This window comes from Orcinus orca, chromosome 12 (genome assembly GCF_937001465.1).
Source record: "Orcinus orca chromosome 12, mOrcOrc1.1, whole genome shotgun sequence".
Lineage (NCBI taxonomy): Eukaryota > Metazoa > Chordata > Mammalia > Artiodactyla > Delphinidae > Orcinus > Orcinus orca.
In genome coordinates, this window is record NC_064570.1 from 50,652,078 (window position 1) to 50,679,992 (window position 27,915).

General features: G+C 37.8%; 1 protein-coding gene across 2 annotated transcripts in view; it reads left to right on the plus strand.

The window, feature by feature from the left end:
• The window catches only part of SEC63 (SEC63 homolog, protein translocation regulator), a 69,101-nt gene extending 44,271 nt beyond the window's left edge, over positions 1-24,830 (plus strand). The window contains exons 15-21 of one of the 2 annotated variants that reach the window (XM_004264754.4): positions 8,247-8,306; positions 8,512-8,685; positions 11,878-12,036; positions 13,804-13,905; positions 19,006-19,104; positions 22,710-22,814; positions 23,753-24,830. In XM_004264754.4, coding sequence (XP_004264802.1) covers positions 8,247-8,306; positions 8,512-8,685; positions 11,878-12,036; positions 13,804-13,905; positions 19,006-19,104; positions 22,710-22,814; positions 23,753-23,896 — 843 coding nt within the window. In that variant the 3' untranslated portion in view covers positions 23,897-24,830. Of the gene's footprint in view, positions 1-8,246; positions 8,307-8,511; positions 8,686-11,877; positions 12,037-13,803; positions 13,906-19,005; positions 19,105-19,590; positions 22,815-23,752 lie in introns of those variants that run through there. The other variant, XM_049695301.1, reaches the window with a different exon arrangement.
• Positions 24,831-27,915: the final 3,085 nt, after the last annotated feature.

The window sequence follows — 27,915 nt, forward strand, 5'->3', positions numbered from 1 at the left end:
ATCTGTTTTATACATATTAGTGTATATATGTGAATCCCGATCTCCCAGTTCATCCCACCACCACCACCAGCACCCCCCCTCCGCCACTTTCCCGCACTTGGTGTCCATACGTTTGTTCTCTACATCTGTGTCTCTATTTCTGTCCTGCAAACCAGTTCATCTGTACCATTATTCTAGTTTCCACATATATGCGTTAATATACGATATTTGTTTTTCTCTTTCTGACTTACTTCACTCTGTATGACACTCTCTAGATCCATCCACGTATCAAAAATGACCCAATTTCGTTCCTTTTTATGGCTGAGTAATATTCCATTGTATATATGTACCACATCTTCTTTATCCATTCATCTGTTGATGGGCATTTAGGTTGCTTCCATGTGGCTATTGTAAATAGTGCTGCAATGAACATTGGGGTGGATGTGTCTTTTTTTTTTTTTTTTTTTTTTTTTTTTTGCTGTACGCGGGCCTCTCACTGTTGTGGCCTCCCCCGTTGCGGAGCACAGGCTCCGGACGCGCAGGCTCAGCGGCCATGGCTCATGGGCCCAGCCGCTCCGCGGCACGTGGGATCCTCCCGGACCGGGGCACGAACCCGTGTCCCCTGCATCGGCAGGCGGACTCTCAACCACTGCGCCACCAGGGAAGCCCGGATGTGTCTTTTTGAATTATGGTTTTCTCTGGGTATATGCCCAGTGGTGGGATTGCTGGGTCATATGGTGATTCTATTTTTAGTTTTTTAAGGAACCTCCATACTGTTCTCCATAGTGGCTGTATCAATTTACACTCCCACCAAGAGTACAAGAGGGTTCCCTTTTCTCAACACCCTCTCCAGCATTTGTTGTTTGTAGATTTTCTGATAATGCCCATTCTTACTGGTGTGAGGTAATACCTCACTGTAGTTTTGATTTGCATTTCTCTAATGATGTTGAGCATGTTTTAATGTGCTTCTTGGCCATCTGTATGTTTTCTTTGGAGAAATGTCTGTTTAGGTCTTCTGCCCTTCTTTTTGGCGGTACGCGGGCCTCTCACTGTTGTGGCCTCTCCTGTTGCGGAGCACAGGCTCCGGATGCGCAGGCTTAGCGACCATGGCTCACGGGCCTAGCCGCTCCGCGGCATGTGGGATCTTCCCGGACCGGGGCACGAACCCGTGTTCCCTGCATCAGCAGGCGGACTCTCAACCACTGTGCTACCAGGGAAGCCCCTGCACATTTTTTGATTGGGTTGTTTGTTTTTTAATATTGAGCTGCATGAGCTGTTTATATATTTTGGAGATTAATCCTTTGTCCGTTGATTCATTTGCAAATATTTTCTCCCATTCTGAGGGTTGTCTTTTTGTCTTGTTTGTCGTTTGCTTTGCAAAAGCTTCTAAGTTTCATTAGGTCCCATTTGTTTATTTTTGTTTTTATTTCCATTACTCTAGGAGGTGAATCAGAAAAGATCTTGCTGTGATTTATGTCAGAGTGTTCTTCCTATGTTTTCCTCTAAGAGTTTTATAGTGTCCGGTCTTACATTTAGGTCTCGAACCGATTTTGAGTTTATTTTTGTGTATGGTGTTAGGGAGTGTTCTAATTTCATTCTTTTATGTGTAGCTGTCCAGTTTTCCCAGCACCACTTATTGAAGAGACTGTCTTTTCTCCATTGTATATCCTTGCCTCGTTTGTCATAGATCAGTTGACTATAGGTGCGTGGGTTTATCTCTGGGCTTTCTATCCTGTTCCATTGATATATATTTCTGTTTTTGTGCCAGTACCATATTGTCTTGATTACTGTAGCTTTGTAGTACACTCTGAAGTCAGGGAGTCTAAATCCTCCAGCTCCGTTTTTTTCCCTCAAGACTGCTCTGGCTATTTGGGGTCTTTTGTGTCTCCATACAAATTTTAAGATTTTTTGTTCTAGTTCTGTAAAAAATGTCACTGTTAATTTAATAGGGATTACATTGAATCTGTAGATTGCTTTGGGGAGTATAGTCATTTTCACAATATTGATTCTTCCAATCCAAGAACATGGTATCTCTCTCCATCTGATTGTGTCATCTTTGATTTCTTTCATCAGTGTCTTATAGTTTTCTGAGTACAGGTACAGGTCTTTTGTCTCCCTAGGTAGGTTTATTCCTAGGTATTTTATTCTTTTTGTTGCAGTGGTGAATGGGATTGTTTCCTTAATTTCTCTTTCTGATCTTTTGTTATTAGTGTATAGGAATGCAAGAGATTTCTGTACATTAATTTTGTATCCTGCAGCTTTACCAAATTCATTGATTAGCTCTAGCAGTTTTCTGGTGGCATCTTTAGGATTCTCTATGTATAGTATCATGTCATCTGCAAATAGTGACGGTTTTACTTCTTCTTTTCCCATTTGTATTCCTTTTATTCCTTTTTCTTCTCTGATTGCCGTGGCTAGGACTTCCAAAACTATTTTGAATAATAGTGGTGAGAGTGGACATCCTTGTCTCGTTCATGATCTTAGAGGAAATGCTTTCAGTTTTTCACCATTGAGAATGATGTTTGCTGTGGGTTTGTCATATATGGCCTTTATTATGTTGAGGTAGGTTCCCTCTATGCCCACTTTCTGGAGAGTTTTTATCATAAATGGATGTTGAATTTTGTCAAAAGCTTTTTCTGCATCTATTGAGATGATCATATGGTTTTTATTCTTCAGTTTGTTAATATGATGTATCACATTGATTGATTTGCATATATTGAAGAATCCTTGCATCCCTGGGATAAATCCCGCTTGATCATGGTATATGATCCTTTTAATGTGTTGTTGGATTCTGTTTGCCAGTATTTTGTTGAGGATTTTTACATCTATATTCATCACTTACACTGGTCTGTAATTTTCTTTTTTTGTAGTATCTTTGTCTGGTTTTGGTATCAGGGTGATGGTGGCCTCATAGAATGAGTTTGGGAATGTTCCTTCCTCTGCAATTTTTTGGAAGAGTTTGAGAAGGATGGGTGTTTAGCTGTTCTCTAACTAAATGTTTAATAGAATTCACCTGTGAAGCCATCTGGTCCTGGACTTTTGTTTGTTGGAAGATTTTAATCACAGTTTCCATTTCATTACTTATGATTGGTATGTTCATATTTTCTATTTCTTCCTGGTTCAGTCTTGCAAGGTTATACCTTTCTAAGAATTTGTCGATTTCTTCCAGGTTGTCCATTTTATTGGCATAGAGTTGCTTGTAGTAGTTTCTTAGGATGCTTTGTATTTATGCGGTGTCCGTTGTAACTTCTCCTTTTTCATTTGTAATTTTACTGATTTGAGTCCTCTCCCTCTTTTTGTTGATGAGTCTGGCTAATGGTTTATCAATTTTGTTTACTTTCTCAAAGAACCAGCTTTTAGTTTTATTGATCTTTGCTATTGTTTTCTTTGTTTCTATTTCAGTTATTTCTGCTCCGATCTTTATGATTTCTTTCCTTCTACTAACTTTGGGTTTTCTTTGTTCTTCTTTCTCTAGTTCCTTTAGGTGTAAGGTTAGATTGTTTATTTGAGATTTTTCTTGTTTCTTGAGGTAGGCTTGTATAGCTATAAACTTCTCTCTTAGAACTGCTTTTGCTGCGTCCCATAGGTTTTGGATCATCATGTTTTCATTTTCATTTGTCTCTAGGTATTTTTTGATTTCCTCTTTGATTTCTTCGGTGATCTCTTGGTTATTTAGTAATGTATTGTTTAACCTCTACGTGTTTGTGTTTTTTCCGTTTTTTTCCGCTATGGATTTCTAATCTCAAAGCATTGTGGTCAGAAAAGATGCTTGATATGATTTCAATTTTCTTAAATTTCCTGAGGCTTGATTTATGACCCAGGATGTGATCTATCCTGGAGAATGTTCCGTGTGCACTTGAGAAGAAAGTGTAATCTGCTGTTTTTGGATGGAATGTCCTATAAATATCAATTAAATCTATCTGGTCTATTGTGTCATTTAAAGCTTGTGTTTCCTTATTAATTTTCTGTTTGGATGATCTGTCCATTGGTGTAAGTGAGGTGTTAAAGTCCCCCACTGTTACTGTCGATTTCCTCTTTTATAGCTGTTAGCAGTTGCCTTATGTATTGAGGTGCTCCTGTGTTGGATGCATATATAATTATAATTGTTATATCTTCTTCTTGGATTGATCCCTTGATCATTATGTAGTGTCCTTCCTTGTCTCTTGTAACATTGTTTATTTTAAAGTCTATTTTATCTGATATGAGTATTGCTACTCCAGCTTTTTTTTTTTTTCCGTACGCGGGCCTCTCACTGCTGTGGCCTCTCCCGCTGCCGGAGCACAGGCTCCGGACGCGCAGGCCCAGCGGCCATGGCTCACGGGCCCGGCCGCTCCGCGGCATGTGGGATCCTCCCGGACCGGGGCACGAACCTGCATCCCCTGCATCAGCAGGCGGACTCTCAACCACTGCGCCACCAGGGAAGCCCTCCAGTTTTCTTTTGATTTCTGTTTGCATATCTTTTTCCATCCCCTCACTTTCAGTCTGTATGCGTCCCTAGGTCTGAAGTGGGTCTCTTGTAGACCACACATATATGAGTCCTGTTTTTGTATCCATTCAGCGAGCCTGTGTCTTTTGGTTGGAGCATTTAGTCCACGTTTAAGGTAATTATCGATATGTATGTTCCTCTGACCATTTTCTTAAATGTTTTGGGTTTGTTTCTTCTCTTGTGTTTCCCACGTAGGGAAGTTCCTTTAGCATTTGTTGTAGAGATGGTTTGGTGGTGCTGAATTCTCTTAGCTTTTGCTTATCTGTAAAGCTTTTGATTTCTCTGTGGAATCTGAATGAGATCCTTGCTGGGTAGAGTCATCTTGGTTTTAAGTTCTTCCCGTTTATCACTTTAAATATATCATGGCACTCCCTTCTGGCTTGTAGAGTTTCTGCTGGGAAATCAGCTGTTAACCTTATGGGAGTTCCCTTGTATGTTGTCATTTTTCCCTTGTTGCTTTCAGTAATTTTTCTTTGTCTTTCATTTTTGTCAATTTGATTACTTTGTGTCTTGGCGTGTTTCTCCTTGGGTTTATCCTGCCTGGGACTCTCTGCACTTCCTGGACTTGGGTGGCTATTTCCTTTCCCACGTTAGGGAAGTTTTCAACTATAATCTGTTCAAATATTTTCTCGAGTCCTTTCTCTCTCCTCCTTCTGGGACCCCTGTAATGCGAATGTTGTCCCATTTAATGTTGTCCCACAGGTCTCTTAGGCTGTCTTCATTTCTTTTCATTCTTTTTTCTCTATTCTGTTCTGTTGCAGTGAATTCCACCATTCTGTCTTCCAGGTCACTTATGTGTTCTTCTGCCTCAGTTATTCTGCTATTGATTCCTTCAAGTGTATTCTTCATTTTAGTTATTGTATTGTTCATCTCTGTTTGTTCTTTAATTCTTCTAGGTGTTTGTTCTTTAGTTCTTCTAGGTCTTTGTTAAACATTTCTTGCATCTGCTCAATCTTTGCCTCCATTCTTTGTCCGAGGTCCTGGATCATCTTCACTATCATTATTCTGAATTCTTTTTCTGGAAGGTTGCCTTATCTCCACTTTATTTAGTTGTTTTTCTGGGGTTTAATCTTCTTCCTTCATGTGGTACAAAGGCCTCTGCCTTTTCATTTTGTCTGTCTTACTGTGAATGTGGTTTTCCTTCCACAGGTTGCAGCATTGTAGTTCTTCTTGCTTCTGCTGTCTGCCCTCTACCTGCTTCTTTTTAGTCAGTTCTTGAGAATGTACTCCCTTTTATTTTTATTTTAAAAAGTACAGTAAAATTAGCTTTTTTTCCCCCTAATTATGTGAAAAATTCATGCTGTGTGGGGAAAAAAATTTAGGCAATGCAGAAAAGTATAGGAAGAAATTAAAATCACCTAAAATTCTACCACTCTGAGATCATCAGTTTTGAAGCTCATACCTTTAGCTAGCCTAAAGCATGAATACCCACAGAGTTAAATGATATTTTTATCATGGATCCCTTATCTCACTCCTGCTGCCTCAGGAAACCTCCTTGTCATACCCAGATGACCAGAATTCAGTCTTGTGTAAATCTTTTTGTATCTTTCTCCATGCTCATGTTTACTATCTGGACCTTTTCAGTGCATATATGTACATGCATGTATATGTATACTGGTAGTTTTCTCATTCTTTTTCATTAAATCCAGTCATAGTGTATATGTTTCCTGCATCTTGTTTTTCTCAGTTTCTGTTACATATTTATATTACCTCCCAAGCCAAGTATAACTCCCAAGTTTCAACTACAGTAGTTAACTCATTTTTAATAGACTGTAGTATTTCAGCTCAGTTTTATTCAGCCAGTGGTAGATTTTAGCCTATTCTACTCTGAGATCTATTGGCATCTGTAGGAAACCTATGCTACCTTCTTTTTTGTTTTGTTTTGTTTTTGTTTTGTTTTGTGTGTTTTTTTTTGCGGTACGCGGGCCTCTCACTGCTGTGGCTTCTCCCTCTGTGGAGTACAGGCTCTGGATGCACAGGCCCAGTGGCCATGGCTCATGGGCCTAGCCGCTCCACGGCATGTGGGATCCTCCTGGACCGGGTCACGAACCTGTGTCCCCTGCATTGGCAGGCGGACTCTCAACCACTGTGCCACCAGGGAGCCCACCTATGCTACCTTTAAAACCCATGTCTAGAACCTCTGGTAGGAAAAGCATATTTTGTAGTAGGACATATCAAATCAAAGATACTGATTTTATGGTAGCAAGTGGTAAGGAAGCATTTGTATCATGGACTCTGGATGAGAGGTGCCTCCTGGGAGAAGAGGAAGCTCTAAGCCAGTGGCCAGGATTGGGTTTAGAATCTAGACTTACACTGCCTACAGGCTTTGAAATTCCCAGCCTGAGAAATGAGCACAAAATTGGCCTTGGACTGTTGACACTTCTCAGGTAATTAGTAAAAGAAAAAGCAAAAGTGCCCTGGAGGAAGGGAAAGAATCAAGTATTTATCTTTCAGTTCTTGCATCAGTTGTATCTCAGCATAATTAAGCATTAGAACCCAACTAATAAGTGAAGAAATGAAGTAGAGATAATAGAATTAGGCTAGAGGCTGGCAGACTTTTTCCATAAAGGTCCAGTTATTAAATAATATGTTCAGGACTTCCCTGGTGGCACAGTGGTTAAGAATCCACCTGGTAATGCAGGGGAAATGGGTTCGAGCCCTGGTCCAGGAAGATCCCACATGCTGCGAAGCAAATAAGCCCGTGTGCCACAACTACTGAGCCTGCACTCTAGAGCCCGCGAGCCACAACTACTGAAGCCCGCGCGCCTCGAACCCATGGTCCATAACAAAAGAAGCCACAGGAATGAGAAGCCCGCGCACCAAAACAAAGAGTAGCCCCCACCCACCGCATCTAGAGGAAGCCTGCGCATAGCAACGAAGACCCAACGCAGCCAAAAATAAATTAATTAATTTAAAAAAATTGATATGTTCGGTTTTTACAGGCCATACAGTCTCTGTAGCAACTGCTGAACTCACAAATGCGCATAGTTGTGTTCTAATAAAACTTTGTTTAAAAAGCAGACAGTGAGCCATAGTTTGCTGACTGATGCATTAGGCCAACAGTTTGAGCCCAACAGTTATTGTTTTCACTTGTTAGTTTTAATAATTCTAGGGAGTTTATGAAACACAACCCATATCACTTGTCATCTTCTAGTATAGATTCTTGCTAAATTCTTACTGGATTTCAAATCCTAAATTTATAGCTTCTGCACTGATTCTAAATGGATTATTTGGTGGGTGGGTATGTCTTTAGGATATGTAGATTTGGTGTTCCACTTCTTAGTTATATCTAAGTTATATCAGTTATATCAACAATATCACTTAAAATCATAAATAAACTAATATTGGTCTCGTAAAGTTTCAATGTTAGAGAATAATGTAATATATTCAAATTCTCATAACTTTAAAATAGTCATGTCTTATTACTATTAGAATAAAAATAAAAATTTAAATTATGAAATATGACTGACTTATGAGTTTACATATTTTAAGGCATTGCATTTATAAATTTAAGTAGAATGTACTTCTCAAAATATATTCAAGACAGATGTGAGATATTTCAGAAGGTAACTTCTAAAGCATCATTTAGTAATTGCTATATTTGCACACATACATCATTTAGTAATTGCTTCGAGTCTCCTGTCTATCCATGGTTTTGTCCCCACCCCCTGCAATTGTCAGCAGTTAAAAAACTTACTGATAACATATATTGAAAGATTGCTTTATCGGAAAGATAAATATAGGTTGACAGACTTTATATTTTTCTTCTCGCTACCTGTAGGAAGTATTTGAAAAGGAGCAGTCCATCTGTGCTGCAGAGGAACAGCCAGCAGAAGATGGGGTAAAAACTTCAGTTTTCCTATCTATCTTTCATGGTGAAATAACTGTTTTGTTTAGTTCTCTGATTGATTTATATTGCTGTGGGAGAGTAATTCACTTTACTACAACATTTATTAGTTTAGTCATTTCCATCTAAAATTTACTATGACTTCCAAATGAAACTAGTGCTACAACTTCTGAGTGTGCATGTGTGTTGTGATTTACAGCAGGGTGATACTAACAAGAACAGAACAAAAGGAGGATGGCAACAGAAGAGTAAAGGACCCAAGAAAACTGCTAAATCAAAAAAAAAGAAACCTTTAAAAAAAAAACCTACACCTGTGCCCTTATCACAACCAAAGCAACAGAAACAAAAGCAGGCTAATGGAGTCGTTGGGAGTGTAAGTTTATTATCTTATGTAAAGATTATTGTTATTATCATCTTTATTGAGGTCTAACATACACTAAAATGTTCAAATCTTTTTTTTTTTTTTTTTTTGGCGCGGTACGTGGGCCTCTCACTGTTGTGGCCTCTTCCGTTGCGGAGCACAGGCTCCGGACACGCAGGCTCAGCGGCCATGGCTCACGGGCCCAGCTGCTCCGCGGCATGTGGGATCTTCCCAGACTGGGGCACGAACCCGTGTCCCCTGCATTGGCAGGTGGACTCTCAACCACTGCGCCACCAGGGAAGCCCCTAAAATGTTCAAATCTTATGTGTACAGCTCCTGAAGTTTTACAATTGTGTGTACCCATGATACCCAGATCAAGATATAAAACCTTACCAGCACCCTAAAAGGCTCTCTTGTACCCTTCTCAGTCAGTGACCCCTCCATCCACCCCCACGGCCTTCCCCACTATTCTGACTGTTAGGACCATAGATTAGTTTTGCCTGTTCTTAAAATTCCTGTAAGTGGAATTGTTTGGCTGCTTTCATTCAACATAGTGTCTTTGACATTCATCTGTACAGTGTGTAGCAGCAGCTGTGTGTGTGTGTGTGTGTGTGTGTGTGTGTGTGTGTGTTTCCTGTGTGTGGTTTTATTTACCTGATGACTAATGATATTGAGCACCTTTTCATGTACATACTGGCCATTTGGATATCCTCTTTTATTTTGGGGTTGTTTTTCTTCTTATGGATTTGTAGGATTCCTTTATGTATCCTGGATATGAGTCCCTTTTAGCTCTCTTAATGGAGCTTTTGATGGTTCTTAATTTTAATAAAGTCTGTTTCATCAGTCTTTATGGTTAGTGCTTTTGTGTCCCGTTAGAGACATCTTTGCCTATCCCAAGGACACAAGGAACGGAAGATATTTTTGTTTTCTTCTATGAGTATTATTATTTTACTTGTTAAATTTAGCTCTGTGTTATATCTTAAATTTTTGTGAATAGTGTGAGATTGGGATTATGGACCACCTATTTTAGCACCATTTATTGGAAAGATCATTCTTTCCTCTCTGAATTGCAATAGTGATTTGTTGTAAAAAAGTTGCCATTAAGTGTATATGTGCAAATCTGTTTATGGACTTTCTAGTCCATTCCACTGATTATTTGTCTCTTTTTGTGCCAGTACCACACTGTCTTAATTATTGTGGCTTTATTTTAACTCTTAAAATATGGTCATGTAAGTCCTCAAACTCTTATTTTACTTCTTCAAAATTGTCTTGACTATTTTAGGTCCTTTGCATTTCCAGCTAAAATTTTAGAATAAGCTTGAGAATTTCCACCCAAAAAAAGCTGCTGGAATTCAGATTGGTATTGTGTTTACTCTGTGGTTCAGTATGGGAAGAATTCACAGGTTAACAGTATTGACTCTTTTTATTCATAATTATGCTTTATCTTTATTAACTGGATCTTCCTTAATTTTTCTCAGCGGTGTTTTGTGATTTCCATTGGCAGAGGATATGACACATCTTTCATTAGATTTACTCCTGTGTGTTTGATCCTTTCTAGTGCTATTGCAAATAACATTAAAAAAAATTCATTCTTCAGTGTTTATTGCTGGTGTATAGAAGTGTAGTTGCCTTCTAAATATTACCTTATATCAAGGATTCTTGATGAATTGACAGTAATTCTAACTATTTGTAGATATTTAAAGAAAAAGATTTTCTACATACACAATCATGCCATCTGGGAATAAAGACAGCTTTACTTTAATCTTTATGTGGTTTCTTCCTTTCTGCTTTACTGTACTGGCTAGAACTTTCAATGTAATGTTGATTAGAAGTAGAAGTGAAGATGGCAGTCCCCTTTTCTTATTGTTGATCTCATGGAGAAAGCAAACATTATTTCACCACTAAGTATGACGTTAGGTATAGGGTTTTTATAGATATTCTCTATCAGGTTAAGGAGGTGATCCCTCTATTCCCAGTTTGGTTTTTTATCATGAGATGATTGTATGATTTTTCTCCTTTCTGTTAATGTGACTAATTATACTGATGAATTAAAAAAATTTAAACTGTCCTTGTATTCCTGGAACAAATCTCATTTGCTCATAACACAGTATTTTTAAAATATTTATCTGGATTTATTAATATTTTGTTTAGGATTCCTGCATCTGTTTTTATGAGAGAATATTGGTTTGTCATTCTTCTTTCTTGTAATATTCTTGTGAGGTTTTGGATCACGTTTATGCTGGCCTCATTAAACAAGTTAGGGATTATTCTCTCTTTCTTTTTCCTGGAAGGGTGTATAAGATTGGGTTGTTTCTTATTTGGAAGAATTACCTAGAGAAGCCATATGGGCTTGGAGTTTGAAAAAGGATTTAATTGTAGAGTCCATTTATTTAACATATTCCACTTCTTTTCTTATATCAGTTTTAGTAAATTGTTTTTTTCAAGGACTTTGTCCATTTCCTCTAAGTTGTCAAATTTATTGACAAATTTGATAATATCCTTATTTTTAATGTCTTTTGGATCTGTAGTTATGTCTCTTTTATTCCTAATATTGGTAATCTGTATTGTCTCTTTTTTTCTTTGATCAGTCTTGCCTAATTTATCAATTTTATTAATCTTTTTAAAGAACCAATGTTTGGTTTTGTTTGGGTTTCCCTTTTGCATATCTGCTTTCTCTTTAATTGATTTCTGATCTGTATTATTCACTACTACTTTCTTTGCATTTAATTTGCTATTCTTTTTCTTGCTTCTTGAAATGGATTTTGTCTGGGACAGTGACTTTCCTTACTGCATTATACTCCTTATTGAAGATGGTATTAAATTCCCAAAGCAGTACTATAAACTTCTCATTTCTCCTTCTCAAATAAAATATATTGTATAATTGGTGTTTGTGAAAGATGAGCCATCTTAGCCATTGTGGTAGTATATTTTGTGAATAGAAATAAAATATTTTTGTTTTACAAACTATGAAGACTGAATAAAATAACTGACAAAAAGACAGATAAGCCAAATGTTAAAAGTCTTCAGTCTGACTCCCACATATTTATACATAAAAATGTTTATAGTTCTCTAAAATTCTGCATGAATAGTGAAATTGTAATCTTGAGCCAGTTTAATTATAATGACAGTAAATTAGTTTCAGGGACTCAGAATGGTATACTCATTGAGATATTCAGAGCTTTTGTGGTTGCTTTTTCCTTTTAGGAAGCTGCAGTAAAGGAAGATGAAGAAGAAGTTTCTGACAAAGGCAGTGACTCTGAGGAAGAAGAAACCAATAGAGACTCTCAAAGTGAAAAAGATGATGGTAGTGACAGAGACTCTGATAGAGAGCAAGATGAAAAACAAAACAAGGATGATGAAGCAGTAAGACTTATAAGTTTAAATAATTGGAATTATACCTCTGGTGATAGTTTTGGTTTCTGTTGTTGTTTTTCCTTTGCTTGCTTACTTTTTTTGCTTGTCTTAAGCAATACCAGTATATTTTATAATCTTATATTACTTTTACAGAATGTTTTTGAGGGATGGTAGTTGTAATTATAAAGAAAAATTATTTCTAACAAGATTGGAAATCCTAATTTTCTTAAATCTTAAATTGTTAGATGGGATAGGACCTGGGTCTGAGGTAAAGTCAGTTTGTTCTCTTAAGGCAATTTTCTGTGTTATCTGGAAATATGAGTAAGGAAAGGTGGATTACGAAATAGGTAGCAGTTACTTGGAAGAGGATCTCAAAAGTTCCAGGAAATGTTTAGGGTGAAGAAACATTACTGTGGGCTGTAACGCCAAGAAGTTGGTTAAGGTAAAAGCTAACATTTACGGAATGCCACCTCGTTTCAAGAGGTATATAAGACATTAAGGAAAGGGCTGTCACTAAGGAATTAAGATTGTGAGGGTAAAGGGAATAGAAAAAAATCTCATGGCATGGCATTAAGTTGCACATGATTTATGAGAAAGCTGTAGAAAAGAATATTTGGTGGACAAATAATGGTCCTTAGAGGCTAACTGTAAATTTACTGTAACCTGATCAGCCATTTTCTTTATGTTTGTGGTGTTCTTGACTGGGCCATTGATCAAAAGTAACCCTTATGGTTTAGGAATTTAAAAGATTCCCTGAACAGCCTCTGAAGCAAAAGCAGAGGCCAAAAAAAGGAAAAAGTAAAAGGGCAAAGGATAAAGGTATACAGAAATAATGTACTTGCCCTTGGGAATGGTGGGAGAAAAATAAGGATGACTGTTTTTAGCAGTTGCTGGCCCTTGAGTGTTTTTGTACTTTGATAATTAAGTTGATTGCCAGGAAATTAAAACCTATCAAAGAAATTATTCCCCCACCCTTGTTTTGAGAAAGAGTTGACATATTTCTTTCTGACTGTATTAGGGTTAGTAGAGGTGACTAGGTTAGTAGGGTTTTGATAAACTAGTTTCTTCAGATGACCAAAAAATACATTCATTCAATTGACAAATAATTATACAAATAACAAATAATTACTCATTATCTGTCACACTGCAAGCACTGTGTTAGATGATAGGAATGCAAAGCCAAATGTGCAATAGTTTCTGCCCTTGAATGATAGTAGCCTGATGGAGAAGGCAGACTTGTAAGTAAGCATTATAGTACCAAAGAGACTATGCACGTTTTGCAAGGGGCAGTGATGCCACGAAGGAAGGAGTGATCAACTCAGCTCTGGGGTAGAGGACGATCTGTGGGACTCAGGAACTCATACTTTAGACTTTAGCTGCTCCTGAAAGAATAATGAGTAGGAATTTAACAGGTAGAGAAAAAAGAAAACAAAAATCTAAACAGGGTTTAGGAGGAGTGAAATAGCTGGTGAGGTCAGAGAAGGCTAGGCGGTTGGAAATGACTAGAAGAAAAAGTGCAGGGAGGAAAACAGTGACAGGAGACTGGAGAGACAGGTCCAGATCAGGTCATGATTGGCTGTGTAGTTCATACTAGACGGGTTAGAGTTGATTTATGAAAAGAAGCATTGTAAGTCTGGGGCAGGGAAATGATCAGATTTGTGGGTCTGAACTCAGTAGTAGTTAGCATTGTCAGGAATAACATCGGGAAGAAGACGGACACCCCTCAAAATGATTGAAAACATGCTTGATTTCAAAGATTTAATTTTCACTTTACAGGAGTGGCAAGAATTACAACAAAGTATACAGCGAAAGGAGCGAGCTCTGCTGGAAACCAAATCGAAGATAACACATCCTGTTTATAGTCTTTACTTTCCTGAGGTGAGTTATACACAGCCTAGTGTTTTCCTTATTCTCTGCAGATATTTCTTATTTGCTTTTTATCTCTCTGTGGTGTGTATTGGCTCAAATGTGCTGAATGTGGTCTATTCTTGATAGACCACATTTTTGAAGGCTATATTTCAACGTAAATCATTTTTAGTGAATGTGTTGTTTAAAAGGAGGGTTGTTAACTTTTTAAGTACTTCTGTCTTTTCTGCACCCAGATTACTGAGAGTTGTGCTTAATGATGATTTTTTATTAGCAGTTCAGGCAGTCCTAGTTGGACAAATGCATATTTTGCCTATGACTGTATGGCTGTTATGAATCTCACAATTCTGTCATGTTTTAAATAGGATGAAAATGTTCTTAAATTTTCCCCATGGTTTTTCTCTGAGGGTTCTCTACTGGCCACCTGTAGCCACTAGACTTGCTCCGATAATTGCCCTGGTCCATGGGAAGAGGCAAGCCCATGGCTGAGGGACCCACTAAGTTCAGTAGGAGCCGAGCCCCAAGCTCAGCACAGATCATGGCAGTGCTGTTTGTTCCCTTGTGCTTGTTTATGTTGTGACTGTGGCCTGTTCAACTTTTGATCTCTTTGATACGCTATGTTGTTTGTCTTTCAGATGAATTTGGGATCTGCTTGATGTATTGCATTTGTGGATGATTTTGTCTGTGGCTAGAGATCAAGGACTGGTTGCCTCTTAGTTTAGCGAAGCTGTTCTGTAGACTGCCTTGCAGCTTTGCCACAGAACCTTGTGCTTACCACTCATGTTTGGCAGGTGATTTCATGTATAAATCTGCTTTCTGCTCTAGAACATCAATCTCTAGTTGTTGGGGGCTGCTGAAGGCAAATTCCTAAGTGATTTGGCTCTCCTAATAATAAATGAGTGGCTCTGCACAGACTTTTGTTTTGACTTGGAGAGAAGTCAGCCCAGGATTCCATCTTACTGTGTGCACTGATCTTCTGGCATGTCCTGAGCTATAGCCCATCTGTTAGGGGCATTTTGCCCATTGCAGTGTAGTCTGCCAACACCAAAGCTCCTGAAATCAAGCGAATAAATTCCACTCATTGATTGGTTTTAAAAGTACCATGGGGGCTTCCCTGGTGGCGCAGTGGTTGAGAGTCTGCCTGCCGATGCTGGGGACATGGGTTCGTGCCCCGGTCTGGGAAGATCCCACATGCCACGGAGCAGCTGGGCCCGTGAGCCATGGCCGCTGAGCCTGCGCGTCTGGAGCCTGTGCTCCGCAACGGGAGAGGCCACAACAGTGAGAGGCCCGCGTACCGCAAAAAAAAAAAGGTACCATGGGATGCTGTAAGCTGCATAATTTGTACCCTTATAATAGACAGCTTCATTTTAGACCATGCTTAGTTAATAAGCAAAGCATTCATTTACTCCCTTAGAACATTTTAGCAGTGAAAATGCCTTCTTGTAATTTCATCTACATGGTAAATATCTCAAAGTGTCATTTATCAGATAAACTTTATTTAGGATTTTCCTAACATCTACCTGTCTACCTTCCCATGTACCTACCTAACCACCATACTACCCACTTAAATTACTTAAAGTTTTATGTTAATAATTGACTTACATGTTAATTGCAGCTCATATGTTTAATAAGTTAAGAATGGTTGGGAATCTCACACAACAGAAACAGTTTTGTTTACAGTGCAAATAACTCATGGTAGAACATCTTTTCCACTTTCACCATGTGCATCAAGAGAGCGTAGGTGCAGTGCCATAGATTGATAGTCACTAGCTTCTTGTTTTTTTTACACAACAAATCTGCTCTTTTTTTTTTTTTAATTTTCTTTTATTTATTTATTTATTTAGGCTGCATTGGGTCTTTGTTGCTGTACGCGGGCTTTCTCTAGTTGCGGCGAGCAGGGACTACTCTCTGTTGAGTTGGGCTTCTCATTGCTGTGACTTCCCTTGATGCGGAGAACGAGCTTTAGACACGTGGGCCTCAGTAGTTGTGGCTCGCAGGCTCTAGAGCGCAGGCTCAGTAGTTGTGCTCATGGTCTTAGTTGCTCCACCGCATGTGGGATTTTCCCAGACCAGGGCTCAAACCTGTGTCCCCTGCACTGGCAGGTGGATTCTTAACCACTGTGCCACCAGGGAAGTCCCAGATAGTCACTAGCTTCTTAATAAATAGTATTCTTGAGTGAATCTCATTTTAATCAAATAGCGTGCGTGGGGGGTGGAGGGTGGGAGGCATTCTCTAAGTGGAGATAAAGAATAAATGCACACTTTGAATATACCCCTCTGCTTCTCATATCAATACATGTTCTGGTAATGATATTTCTGATAATGAAATGTCAGACCACTTAAATAGTAGAGATGTTTACCTCATTTCATTAATAATCATAACTTTAAAAATTATTATTGATATATAGTTGAAATACAACATCACATTAGTTTCAGGTATACCATATAGTGAGTTGACATTTGCATTCATTATGAAATGGTCACCACAATAAGTCTAGTAACCATCTGTTCCCATACAGAGTTATTCCAATATTATTGATCATATTCCTTATGCTGTATATTACATCCCCATGGCTTATTTATTTTATAACTAGAGGTTTGTACTTCTTAATCTCCTTCACTTATTTCTCCCGCTACCCCCACCCCTCTGGCAACTACCGGTTTGTTCTCTATATCTGTGAGTCTGTTTTCATTTTGTTTTGTTTTTTAGATTCTACAAATTAGTGAGATCATATGGTATTTGTCTTTCTCTCACTTCACTTAACATGATATCCTCTAGGTCCATCCACATTGTTTCAAATGTCAAGATTGCGATTCTTTTTTTATGGCTAAGTAATATTCCATTATATATATGTACCACATCTTCTTTGTCCATTCATCCATCAATGGATACTTCAGTTGCTACCATATCTTGGCTACTGTAAATAATGATGAGGTGAATTGCTGTGTACATACCCTTTCAAATTAGCAACTTTGTTTTCTTGGGGTAAATTGCCAGAAGTGAAATTGCTGAATCATATGGTAGTTGTATTTTTAATTTTTTGAGGATCCTCCATACTGTTTTCCATAGTGGCTATATAAATGTAACTGTAATTTTATTGTGCTCTGTGTCCTAGGCAGTTTAACAGATATTTTATTTGTATTATCTCGGTTTATCTTCACAACACAGTGTGAGGTAGGCATTCATTACTTAACAGAGAAAAAAGTGAGGTTTAGAGAAGTGAAATAATCAGGTCTGGATGGCTTTAAAACAGGCATTGGCAAACTACTGTCTACAGACAAATCTGCCTCCTGGCCTGTTTTGTAAATGAAGTTTTATTGGAACAGAGTCACACTCATTCCTTTTGCAATACAGTGGCAGAGTTGAGTAGTTGCAGCAGAGACTCTTTGGCTCACAAAGGCTAGATGTTTATACAGTTGGCCCTCGGTGTCTGTGGGTTCTGCATCTGCAAATACAGAGGGCCAACTGTACCATGACACTTTATGTAAGAGACTTTAGCATCTATGAATTTTGGTATCCTGGAGGTGGCATGGTCCTGGAACCAATCTCCTGTGAGGTACAACTGAACTCTATTTTGAGTCTGTTATGTTTTACCCATTTTGTGTGTGCAAAACACTCATAGACGAACATATATATACTCATATACCTGTTGTGGTAGTCTTAACCCTTGGGTTGAGCAGAAGTTGGGTTAATCATGCACTTGTGATCTGTTATTCTGCTTATTAATGTTGCAGTGCCTTGTAGTTTAAGGCATTTAAACAAAAACTTTTAGCTGAACTTAGTGTAGCATTATTAGAAAGATAATAAAACAAATTTTAATATCTTAGGATTGAAATGCAATAGAAAGTGCAAGTGTTTTTGGCTTAGAAACAAACATTTTTCCTACGAAACTATTTTCAGTAAAAGTTATTTTTTTTAACCTTCTTTTGGATAATTGAGACTTTAGAATAGTCTATTGTTTTTTTGGTTGATTATTTGGAATATCCTAGAGTTTATTTTTAGCTACAAAACTTTTTTTTTTTTTAAAGCCATTTTAGAAAGATATTGTCTCTATCCAGTTCTTAAACAGTGGATGCGAAGAAGATGACTGTTTAGTTACTGACCTGTGCTGTAATACAGTGATAGTTGCTGGGCACACTGAAGTTTTGTACTTCCAGACTAGTCTTCTAATTTTTGTTTTAATAGATTTTTGTCTCCTGTCAGTGCTCTCTGCTACCATTGTGCATTCTGGTGGCAATTTTTTTACCCAGCTCTTTTTCTGGTCCTAATCTTTTGTGAAGTACAACTAAAAATGCTGAGCTTATTAAAATCATGTGCAGTAAAAGGTATAAACAGGCTCTTAGAATCTGAGATGCTCTCTTATGAGTAATGTGTTTTAATATATTAATTTCTGATATTGTTGTAAGTCCGTTCCATTCCTACTTTCTGGCTTTTGCTTATTACTAGGTAACATTACTAAGATTATTTGCTAAATGATATTGTAATAGTTCATACTGTTTTCTTTTTTAGCATATCTTTTGTCATTTACAATTAATCGGGTTTTTAATACAGAGGTTCATCAATAGCGTTTAAGGGGCCATTTGAAACACCAAAATTACATACAAAAGTGTTGTGGAGAGCAGATCTACAAATGGTTAAGAACAATTTATTCATTCAGTAAATATTTATTGACATCTATTTTGTACCAGGCACTGAGTCTGTGCTGGGGATACAGCAACGAATAAAACAAGGAAAATACAGTTGGCCCTCTGCATCTGTGGGTTTTGCATCCATGAATTTGACCAACTATGGATTGAAAATGTTAGGGGGGTACATTCCAGAAAGTTCCAAAAGGCAAAACTTGAATTTGCTGGGTACTGGCATAGCATTTACGTTGTATTAGATATTGTAAGTAATCTAGAGATGAAACAAATCATATGCAAATACGACACCAGTTTATATAAAGGCTGTGAGCATTCATGGATTTTGGTGTCCACATTGTGGGTGTGGGGGGGCGTGTCTGGAACCAGTCCCCCTCAGGTACCAAGGGATAACCATACTGCTAAAATGAGACAAGGCAAAATTGTATTTCTCTAACTCTTTTTGGTTATTTATATTTATTTTTCTTTGCAGGAAAAACAAGAATGGTGGTGGCTTTATATCGCAGATAGGAAGGAACAGACATTAATATCTATGCCATATCATGTGTGCACACTAAAAGATATGGAAGAGGTAATTATCCAACAACATTATTTAAATATAGAAAACAGTGTAGAAATCAGTTTATCATATTTGGCTTATTACATTTTATTTAAGACACATTTTATAACTATTCTCTGACATATTTTGGAGGGAGCTCATTGGAAATTTATAAAGTACTGAACTACAACTTGGTAGTCTTCTAAAACCTTGTTCTCAACTTATTTTGGGGAGTTTTCACTGTTACTATCTAAGAACACATGCCTTACCTTATCTCCAGAATTTAATTATGTTTTACAAAAATTTATTATTTTTATCCTCTTTGGGTTAGTGCTCAGATATATACCTTTTGTCTTAAAAAACAAATATAAGAACTGGTGATTCGTTTTTTAGAGTGGAATTTTTTGTTACATTGCTTTGTCCGCTGTCAGTGACATCAGTAATATAGCTTTGTGATGAACATATTTTGCCCTTGGATTTTCTTGTTTTTCTTCTTGATTTTTTATGTTATTTTTCTAGGAAGAAGTTCTGTCTACCCAGACTTGGTGGACAAGAGCAAGGCTTTGAATTTCAAGATCTATGATGATGATTTTTAATCCAAAAAGTTTTTTCCCACCTTTCTAACCAAGTAGTACATGTATGAAGTAGTTTCTTGTTTATTTGACACTTAGAGTTGGTACCAACTTAAGGGTATTTTTGAGAGTAATTTTAACATTTTTTGTGTGTGTGTGCGGTATGTGGGCCTCTCACTGTTGTGGCCTCTCCCGTTGCGGAGCACAGGCTCCGGACGCACAGGCTCAGCGGCCATGGCTCACAGGCCCAGCTGCTCCGCGGCATGTGGGATCTTCCCGGACCAGGGCTCGAACCCGTGTCCCCTGCATTGGCGGGCAGACTCCCAACCACTGCGCCACCAGGGAAGTCCCAGCCATTGATATTTTTGAAGAGTCCAGGCAAGGTATTTTATAGAATATCCCTTAATCTGAATTTGTCTTATTGGTTACTCACGCTTATATTCTTCTCAAATATTTTTGGCAAAAATACTGCGTAGGTGATGTAATAACCTTCTTAGTGCATCACATCAGGGGCACATTATATTAGTTTGCCTGATATTGGTGATATATGATGGTTGATCATTTAGTTAAGTCTTTTCTCTGTTGTAAAAAGTGTGTCTTCCTCCAATCTGTGGGGTGATACTTGGACACTATGTGAATACCCTGTTCTCCAACAGTCTTTAACCCACTCATTTTAGCATATGTTGATGATTCTTGCCTGAATCAATTTTTACTATGCTGGCTGTATTCAGTGTAGTTTAATTTTATATTTCTCTTAAGAGGGAAACTGTACATCTTTCAGTGTGTTTGAATCATATTTCTTTGTGTGTCTGTTTGTGACCGTCGTTCATTTTTGTTGGGTTATATTGGTCTTTTAAATTGGTTTTGGGACTTTATTTTTGTTTAAATATTATGAAATCAGCCCTTTGTGATGTGTGTTGCAGATATTTCTCCCCAGTTTGTTGTACTATTGTGGCTGTTTTTATCAAGCAAAAATAGAAATATTTACTCATTTGTTTATCCATTGGTTTATTTGGGTGTTTGATGGTATGATTTAGTAGTCTTTTTCTTTTATGATTTGTAGGTTTGATGTTACAGTTAGAGGGGCCAAACTTTGAGATTAATTAAAAAAAAAATTCTCCCATGATGTTTTCTAGCTTGTTTGTTTTTTTTATAAATTTATTTATTTTATTTATTTATTTTTGGCTGTGTTGGGTCTTCGTTGCTGGGCGCGGGCTTTCTTTAGTTGCGGTGAACGGGAGCTACTCTCCGTTGTGGTCACGGGCTTCTCATTGTGATGGCTTCTCTTGTTGCGGAGCATGGGCTCTAGGCACACGGGCTTCAGTAGTTGTGGCATGCGGGCTCAGTAGTTGTGGCTTGCGGGCTCTAGAGCGCAGGCTCAGTAGTTCTGGCGCACGGGCTTAGTTGCTCCGCAGCATGTAGGATCTTCCCGGACCAGGGTTTGAACCCGTGTCCCCTGCATTGGCAGGCGGATTCTTAACCACTGCGCCACCAAGGAAGCCCTAGCTTGTTTGTTTTAATGGCAAATTTTAATATATAATCTTGCCAACAAAATCTGGATTTTGGAAAGTGGAGGCAGATTACCAGAACATCTAAATGTCATCATAAAAATGTATTCTTCCTTTGTCCAAGTGGAGTAGAAACTTCTAAGAGTTCGTAAATGTTTGTATTTGAAGTTCATTAGTATATGATAGGAAATAATGTATCTTTTTGACCTTGTAAGGCATTGGACATCTGTAAAGAAAAAAACGTACTTCTCCCATGTGTTTCTCCTTTACTCTAACACTACTGCCACACTCTCAACACTTCTGATACCAGTTTGTGGGCTTTTCCCCACACCAAGCAATTCGCTGTGACACCAGCTGAGTGTCCTGTGGTTTAACTCAGTGCTGACACTGTCTACCTGGATATCTACCTCAGGTTAAGGGTTCAGTCCCACAAGACTGCTGTTCCCCTGCTCTCCATCTTTAGATGCTAGTCACAAGTGCCAGGTTGTTACCTATACTTCTGACCAACTGGCTGTAAATCGTGGTTCCCATGATCCCCCTCCTTGGGTTCAATAATTTGCTAGAATGGCTCACAGAATTCAGGGAAACATATTTACCAGTTTATTATGAAAATAATATGATAAAGGATATAGATGAATATCCAGATGGAAGAAATACCTAGGGCAGGGTATGTGGGAAGGGGCATGGAGCTTCTGTGCTCTTTTCTGAGCAATCCACTCTCCCAGCACCTGCACATGTTCACCAACTCGGAAGCTTCCAGAACCCCTACTTCGGGGATTTTTATGGAGGCTTTATCACAAAGGCATAATTGATCATTAATTCAGTTTCCAGCCCTTCTCTGGAGACTGGGGGCGTGGGACTAAAAGTTCTAAGCCTCTCATCATGGTTTGGGCTTTCTGGTGACCAGTCCTCATCTAGGAGCCCACCAAGAGCCACCTCATTAGAAGAGAACTCATTCTTATCCAGGAAATTCCAAGGGATTTATAAGCTCAGTGTCAGGAACCAGAGTCAAAGACCAAATATTAGAACAAAAGATGCTCCTTGTGCTCTTATCACTTAGGAAATTACAGGGGTTTGAGGAGCTCTTTACCTGGAACTGAGGGCAGAGACCAATGTATATATTTTCTGTTATCTCACAGCATTTGTCGTAGAAATGAGAAAATTTGGCAAGAACTCTTTCGTCTCTGGTGAAGTCTATTTTAGTCCATTTCATTTATTTTACTTTTATACCCAACTTAATTTCTTCAAGTTGTCAAGATGTGATGGTCAACATAGAACTTGGTTGCTTTAAATATGCTTTCTTGAATTGTGGAGATAGAAATTAACCCCATCAATTCTGCCTCTTTTTGTTTTCTTTTTGTATAGTATATATATGACATAAACGTCATATATGTGTGTATTTGTTGTTGTTAGAACTTTTGTAACATTTATTAGGACCTCCTGTGTCATCTGAGTAAACCCTAGCTATTAAATACTCTGGTCTAAATATTTTAGGAGTGAGCTGTTGTTTCTTCCACTCCTCAAAATATAGATTTTAAGTGCTGATTTTATATTCTAGGTAGAACTGAAGTTTCCTGCACCAGGAAAGCCTGGAAATTATCAATATACAGTGTTTCTAAGATCAGACTCCTATATGGGTTTGGATCAGATTAAACCATTGAAGGTAAGAATAATGACTATGCATTGCATATGGTTGTCTATTTGAATAAGTGCTTAATATACTGGGGAAGGTTTTCTAGTTTTGAAATGTAGAATAATAGAAAAAGAGGTCATCTCATACTTTTAGGTAATATACTTGATGGACTACTCTTTCAATAATAAACTTAAGTTGTATTAACAGAGTGTAATGATTTAGAACCTTGAGTATAACTTACGTGATACATTTTAATGTGCTGTAATATGCTGTAACTTTACAGGGCCTCACCAAATGGGTTCTGTTTTCTTTAAAAAGCACATGTGTTTTCCCACAGATTCCATTGTAGTGTTTATTGATTTCCAAAACTAATTTGTTTTTGATCATTTTAGAGTATACATTTGTGTATCATTTGAAGCACACTCCCATCAGAGCTTTTTATAAGAGGCATGCTATTGTGTTAGAGAGATTGTGCTGAAGAAATATTGTTGCACTGTATACTGGAGACCTAAGAGAAGGGAGCCAGCAAAGACATACCTTTTTTTCCCCCACGAGAATACTGTATTTCTTTCCATTGGCTGTAGAATGTTACTTCATGAGTCTGGAGGCTGCAAATACCTCTTTGGAAGTCACACTTGAGTTTTTCTTCATCAGCAGAAGACTTATTAAGACATTACTCAGTGTTCTCACTCAAGAATCACAATTATTCATCTTTCATGCCACAGGATAAATAGTATAAGCTCCTAAAATCAAACTACATTAGAAATTTAACTATACTTACGTGTTAGTAGATTCACCTTTTTATTTCTGGGATGAATATCTGTTCTAAGTATGTTAAATTTAGAGTTAAAAGCATAAAATCTATTTCTTTATAATTGCTGCAGTCAAAGAAACCTTTTCTTTACCAGGTATTTCTCCCATTATTCCTCCCCAAGTTTCTGAAGTCTACATTTAATTCTTTTTTATAGTTGGAAGTTCATGAGGCTAAGCCTGTGCCAGAAAATCACCCACAGTGGGATACAGCAGTAGAGGGGGATGAAGACCAGGAGGACAGCGAGGGCTTTGAAGATAGCTTTGAGGAAGAGGAAGAAGAGGAGGAAGATGATGACTAAGCAGTACTATGAATGGACCACAGTATTTGCACATATTTGCAAATTTTTGCTGTTTTGGAAGTGTGTAATAAACCAGAAACAGTGCAGAACTGATGTTGAAGGAGGTGTTAGTTCTTTACTAGAAATGGGTGCATAATATATCTAGGCAGTGGTGGTGCCTTGGTACAGTCTGAAAAATGCTTAAGGCTTGTGAAAGCCTTTCAAGTATGGGATGGTGCATTTATTTCATCTGCAAATGATAATAAACCCTTTGTTATAACTGTCCAGAAGTGTGGGCTATGTATTATCTGATCATTTATGGTCCCAGTGAAAGTAAAGGTACATGAAAAACGGTCTATAAATGAGCGACTTTTCTTTGTTTAGCTTTAGTTTTAACAAATGTTAAAGTATGGTAAACACCACAAATGTTTTAAGTAACATCTGCTCAAGTTTTAATCTCTTGGTAAGCTCTATTCACTTATTGACATTTTGCAGTGATACAAGAGTATTTATAACAGCTCCATTCATAGCTTTAAACATTTTATTTTTGCCTATCTTGGTCGTAAGTTGGCATTCTGTCACATTCCACATAATATAGAGGGCTACATTTTGGGATTTTCCTTCTTTTAATTGCCCAGAGTTACCAGATTATAAAAATGGCTTTTAATGGCTTAAAACATTTTTAAGCCTCTATTTTAGCAGATCAATACAGGATCTAATTCTTTTTATAAGCTGTAGATCTAAAAATGATTGTGGGACCATATGTTCTCTGATATTGGTGACTTATGTTATTAAACCTTTTTTAAAAGGTTCATTATAAAAGCTGAAATACATTCTTAGCTTTTAATCTACCTGACTCTATCAGAAGCCTTTTAAGGAAAAATATAACATGCAAACGAGGCATTTTTTTGTATTCATTTTGGACTCCTGTCAATAAAATAGAAGTTTGACTCATTTTACGTTTGTAATGGTGTGTCTTTTTACTCCCAGAAAGGGATATGATAGGATAACTCATTCTTTTATTTTTCAACTAAAAATTTAATAATAATATACGTGACTGCTGATGTGATTGCTATTTCTGTATACTATAGAAAAACCCATGATTGGGAAGAATTTTCCCCTCACACTCTCACACAGTACAACCTGGAAGGGAGTGCGTATAAAGAGCAGAAATGTGTACATGCTGAGTTATTGAGGTATTACTAGATACGGAGGAAGCATGTCTCTATTATAGGACTGATTGTAATAATCCTCTATCAAAATCTCCACAGACCAAAGTACTCTTGGAATACTAATTTGTGACCTTCTTTACTTAGAAGGTTGTCACTTTCCATGCAGAATTACCACTGGTATTTTGTTACTGCAGTAGTTGGAAATAAAATTTGAAACTTAACCAAAAACATGAATGGGGGGGTTTTTGGGTTCTAAATTTAGGATGTAATATTTCCTATAATACGATCAAAGCAATTTTTTCACTGGAACCTCCATCACCTATTTTTCTTTTAAAGGTGTTAGTGAGACCCTTCCTTGGGAAGCAGAAGCGCCACTGAGGATTTGTTTCATTTTATAAGTAGAGGGTGGGTTTAATTTTCGAGTCAGGTTTTGCTGGGAAGCTGCTGGCCACCTAAGTGAGGTGGAGGGGAGTGAGCCAGCCTGTAGCATCCAGTGAAAGGAGAGGTTAGAGAAAACGCAGGTGGCACAAAGGCAAGGAAAGCGAGCAAATGAAACAATGTGTAGTATGCGCACTCCTGGTTTTCTTGAAAGATACTTTTCAAGAGAAGTATTTCTATTCTAGTGGCTATTTTGTCTTAAAGAGGCTTTGTAAGTTATTCAAACTGGCTTCTTTCTGATTTTAAGGCTAGAGGATGGTTTTACAACCCAGTAACTCACCACAGTGCTTAAAAAAACAGCATCACCTCATTAGGAAACCCTACTAGCCTGTTTTCCTTTGCCATTTGTGTGATATATGTGTACTTCCTAACCAAATAATACATTTTCTTCTAATGAGCTCTTTCCATATTGCAATAGTGAAAGAACTGAGCCTCATTTTATAGTTCTCATCTTTCCAGCAAGTCTCTGAATTCTACATCCCTTCTTTCTTTCTCTATTATTGAGATTTAATAACTAATTTACCCTGGTTTGCATTTAATCAAATGGAAACTTTCACTGAGTGCAGTTTCAGTTTTGTTCCCATCAAGAAACACTGACGTTTTGTCAACAGAATAGATGAATATATAGATGAAAACATTCAGTGTGCATATACAAAGTGAAACTGGTTATTTATGAAATTAAGCTACTTAAATTGTATAATATTTTTCTCTTTAAATTGGTAAAGTACCTATTAAAACGAAAGGTACTTGTCCAGAGGAGACCACAATTGAAAGTCTTTCAGTTGTAAATTTTTGTGTTATGAAACTTGATTTAGGCCCCATGTGTGTATCTCAATCTTGAAGTCAGGTGTTCATGTCCTTTAAAATTAAAAAAAAAAGTTTGTGAATATTTTTTTTAAATTGAGTACATTGAATAAGGTTTTCTGTGTAGAACATTACTGTATTTGTCCCAGCTTGCACTGAGGGGTGCAGAAGGATGCTGAGCCTGTCTGGCTGCAGGGCTCCACTGCGAGGTGGAAGCTCAGGCCCTGGGTGGAAACAGAGTGGGTGGACACCAATGGACTGATGTGGAAAAAGGGAGCAAGGGTGTTGAGGAATGTAATGAGGTTCTCTGAGCATATAATTCTCGACCATAATATTTATCCAGTTATTCACTTCAGCCAATCAAAACGAGATACTGGAGTGGCCTTTAGCAACAATTGTTACTTCAAATGCAATTCAGCAAGCACTTCGCATATTTTTTGAAGGGTTGTTCATCATCACATATTTACTGAGTTTCAGTGTGGCTGGGTCTGTGATTGGACACTGGGGCTGTAAAAATCAGAGAATTTGTGTTCTTAATGACTCATAGGTATTAGGGCAGGCAGATTTGTGGCAGTCTGTTTTAATCCATTTGCATTGGCTAATGACCATTGTTTGGAATGCCTTTTTTAGTTTGTCTTTCCACTGTAGGCAGAGGAGTTTTTTAAGGTGCTAGCTACTTGTTGGCTTAAAAAAAGAAAAAGGCAAACCTTCATCCTTTATTATGAAGTGTTTCTTTAAAGCATTTTCCTCCCCAAATATTCTTATTCAACTCCATGAAATCCCCTATTTAATCTGCCTTATAGTAACTGAAACAGCTATCAGTGAACCATAATGTGACATTTTACCTACCAGCTGTGCAGTGATTAGCCCAAATATGTCTTAAAAAGTTAGCATCAAGCATCTTCACACATTTAAACTTGATGCTAGAGCTATTTTGCAAAACTAAAAAAAAAGCTGTGATCTTGTACATTTTTCTGTAACTTGAGCTAAAAATTCAAGTCTAGCAATCATTGGCCTGCTTTAGGGCTGTGGCTTCAGGTGGGGGCGTGTACCTCCCAGGAATATGCAGGTAATCAGTCCACTGGGAAAATATTAAAGCAGTTGTTTGTATTTAATCTCAGCCTTTTAAATTTCTATTTTTGTGTGTTTTATAATGTACATAATATATTGTACAATTGTACACTTCTATAATTTGTAAATAAATAATACATTTATTGGTGCATTATACATTCTTTTCTGATTTCAATGCATGATCAAAATATTTGCATATGCTGCTTTGAAATGTTGATATACTGCCATTTAAGCAAAAATGAAGGTTTGGACCTTTGGCACTCACCATTTGAGTTCACAAAATGATGCTACTCTGCTGGAATTGAAGGGTTGGCATTCACTGTGTAGCAAAGTGATATTTTTTGAGGTGGAACTGAGTAGGTTTGGTGATGGGGTTAATACATGAGGGGAGGGTTCTAAGCAGCTGTTGTCCATGGAAAGAAAGTGTGACAGGTGAGGGCAGAAGTGCTAGGTGTGGCTTCCAGGGACTTCCAGCAAAGTCTACAGCTCTGTTAGTGGTTCCTGCAGTCAGTGGCTGCTACAAATTACAGGTGAGCATGAGAAGGACTGTCCACT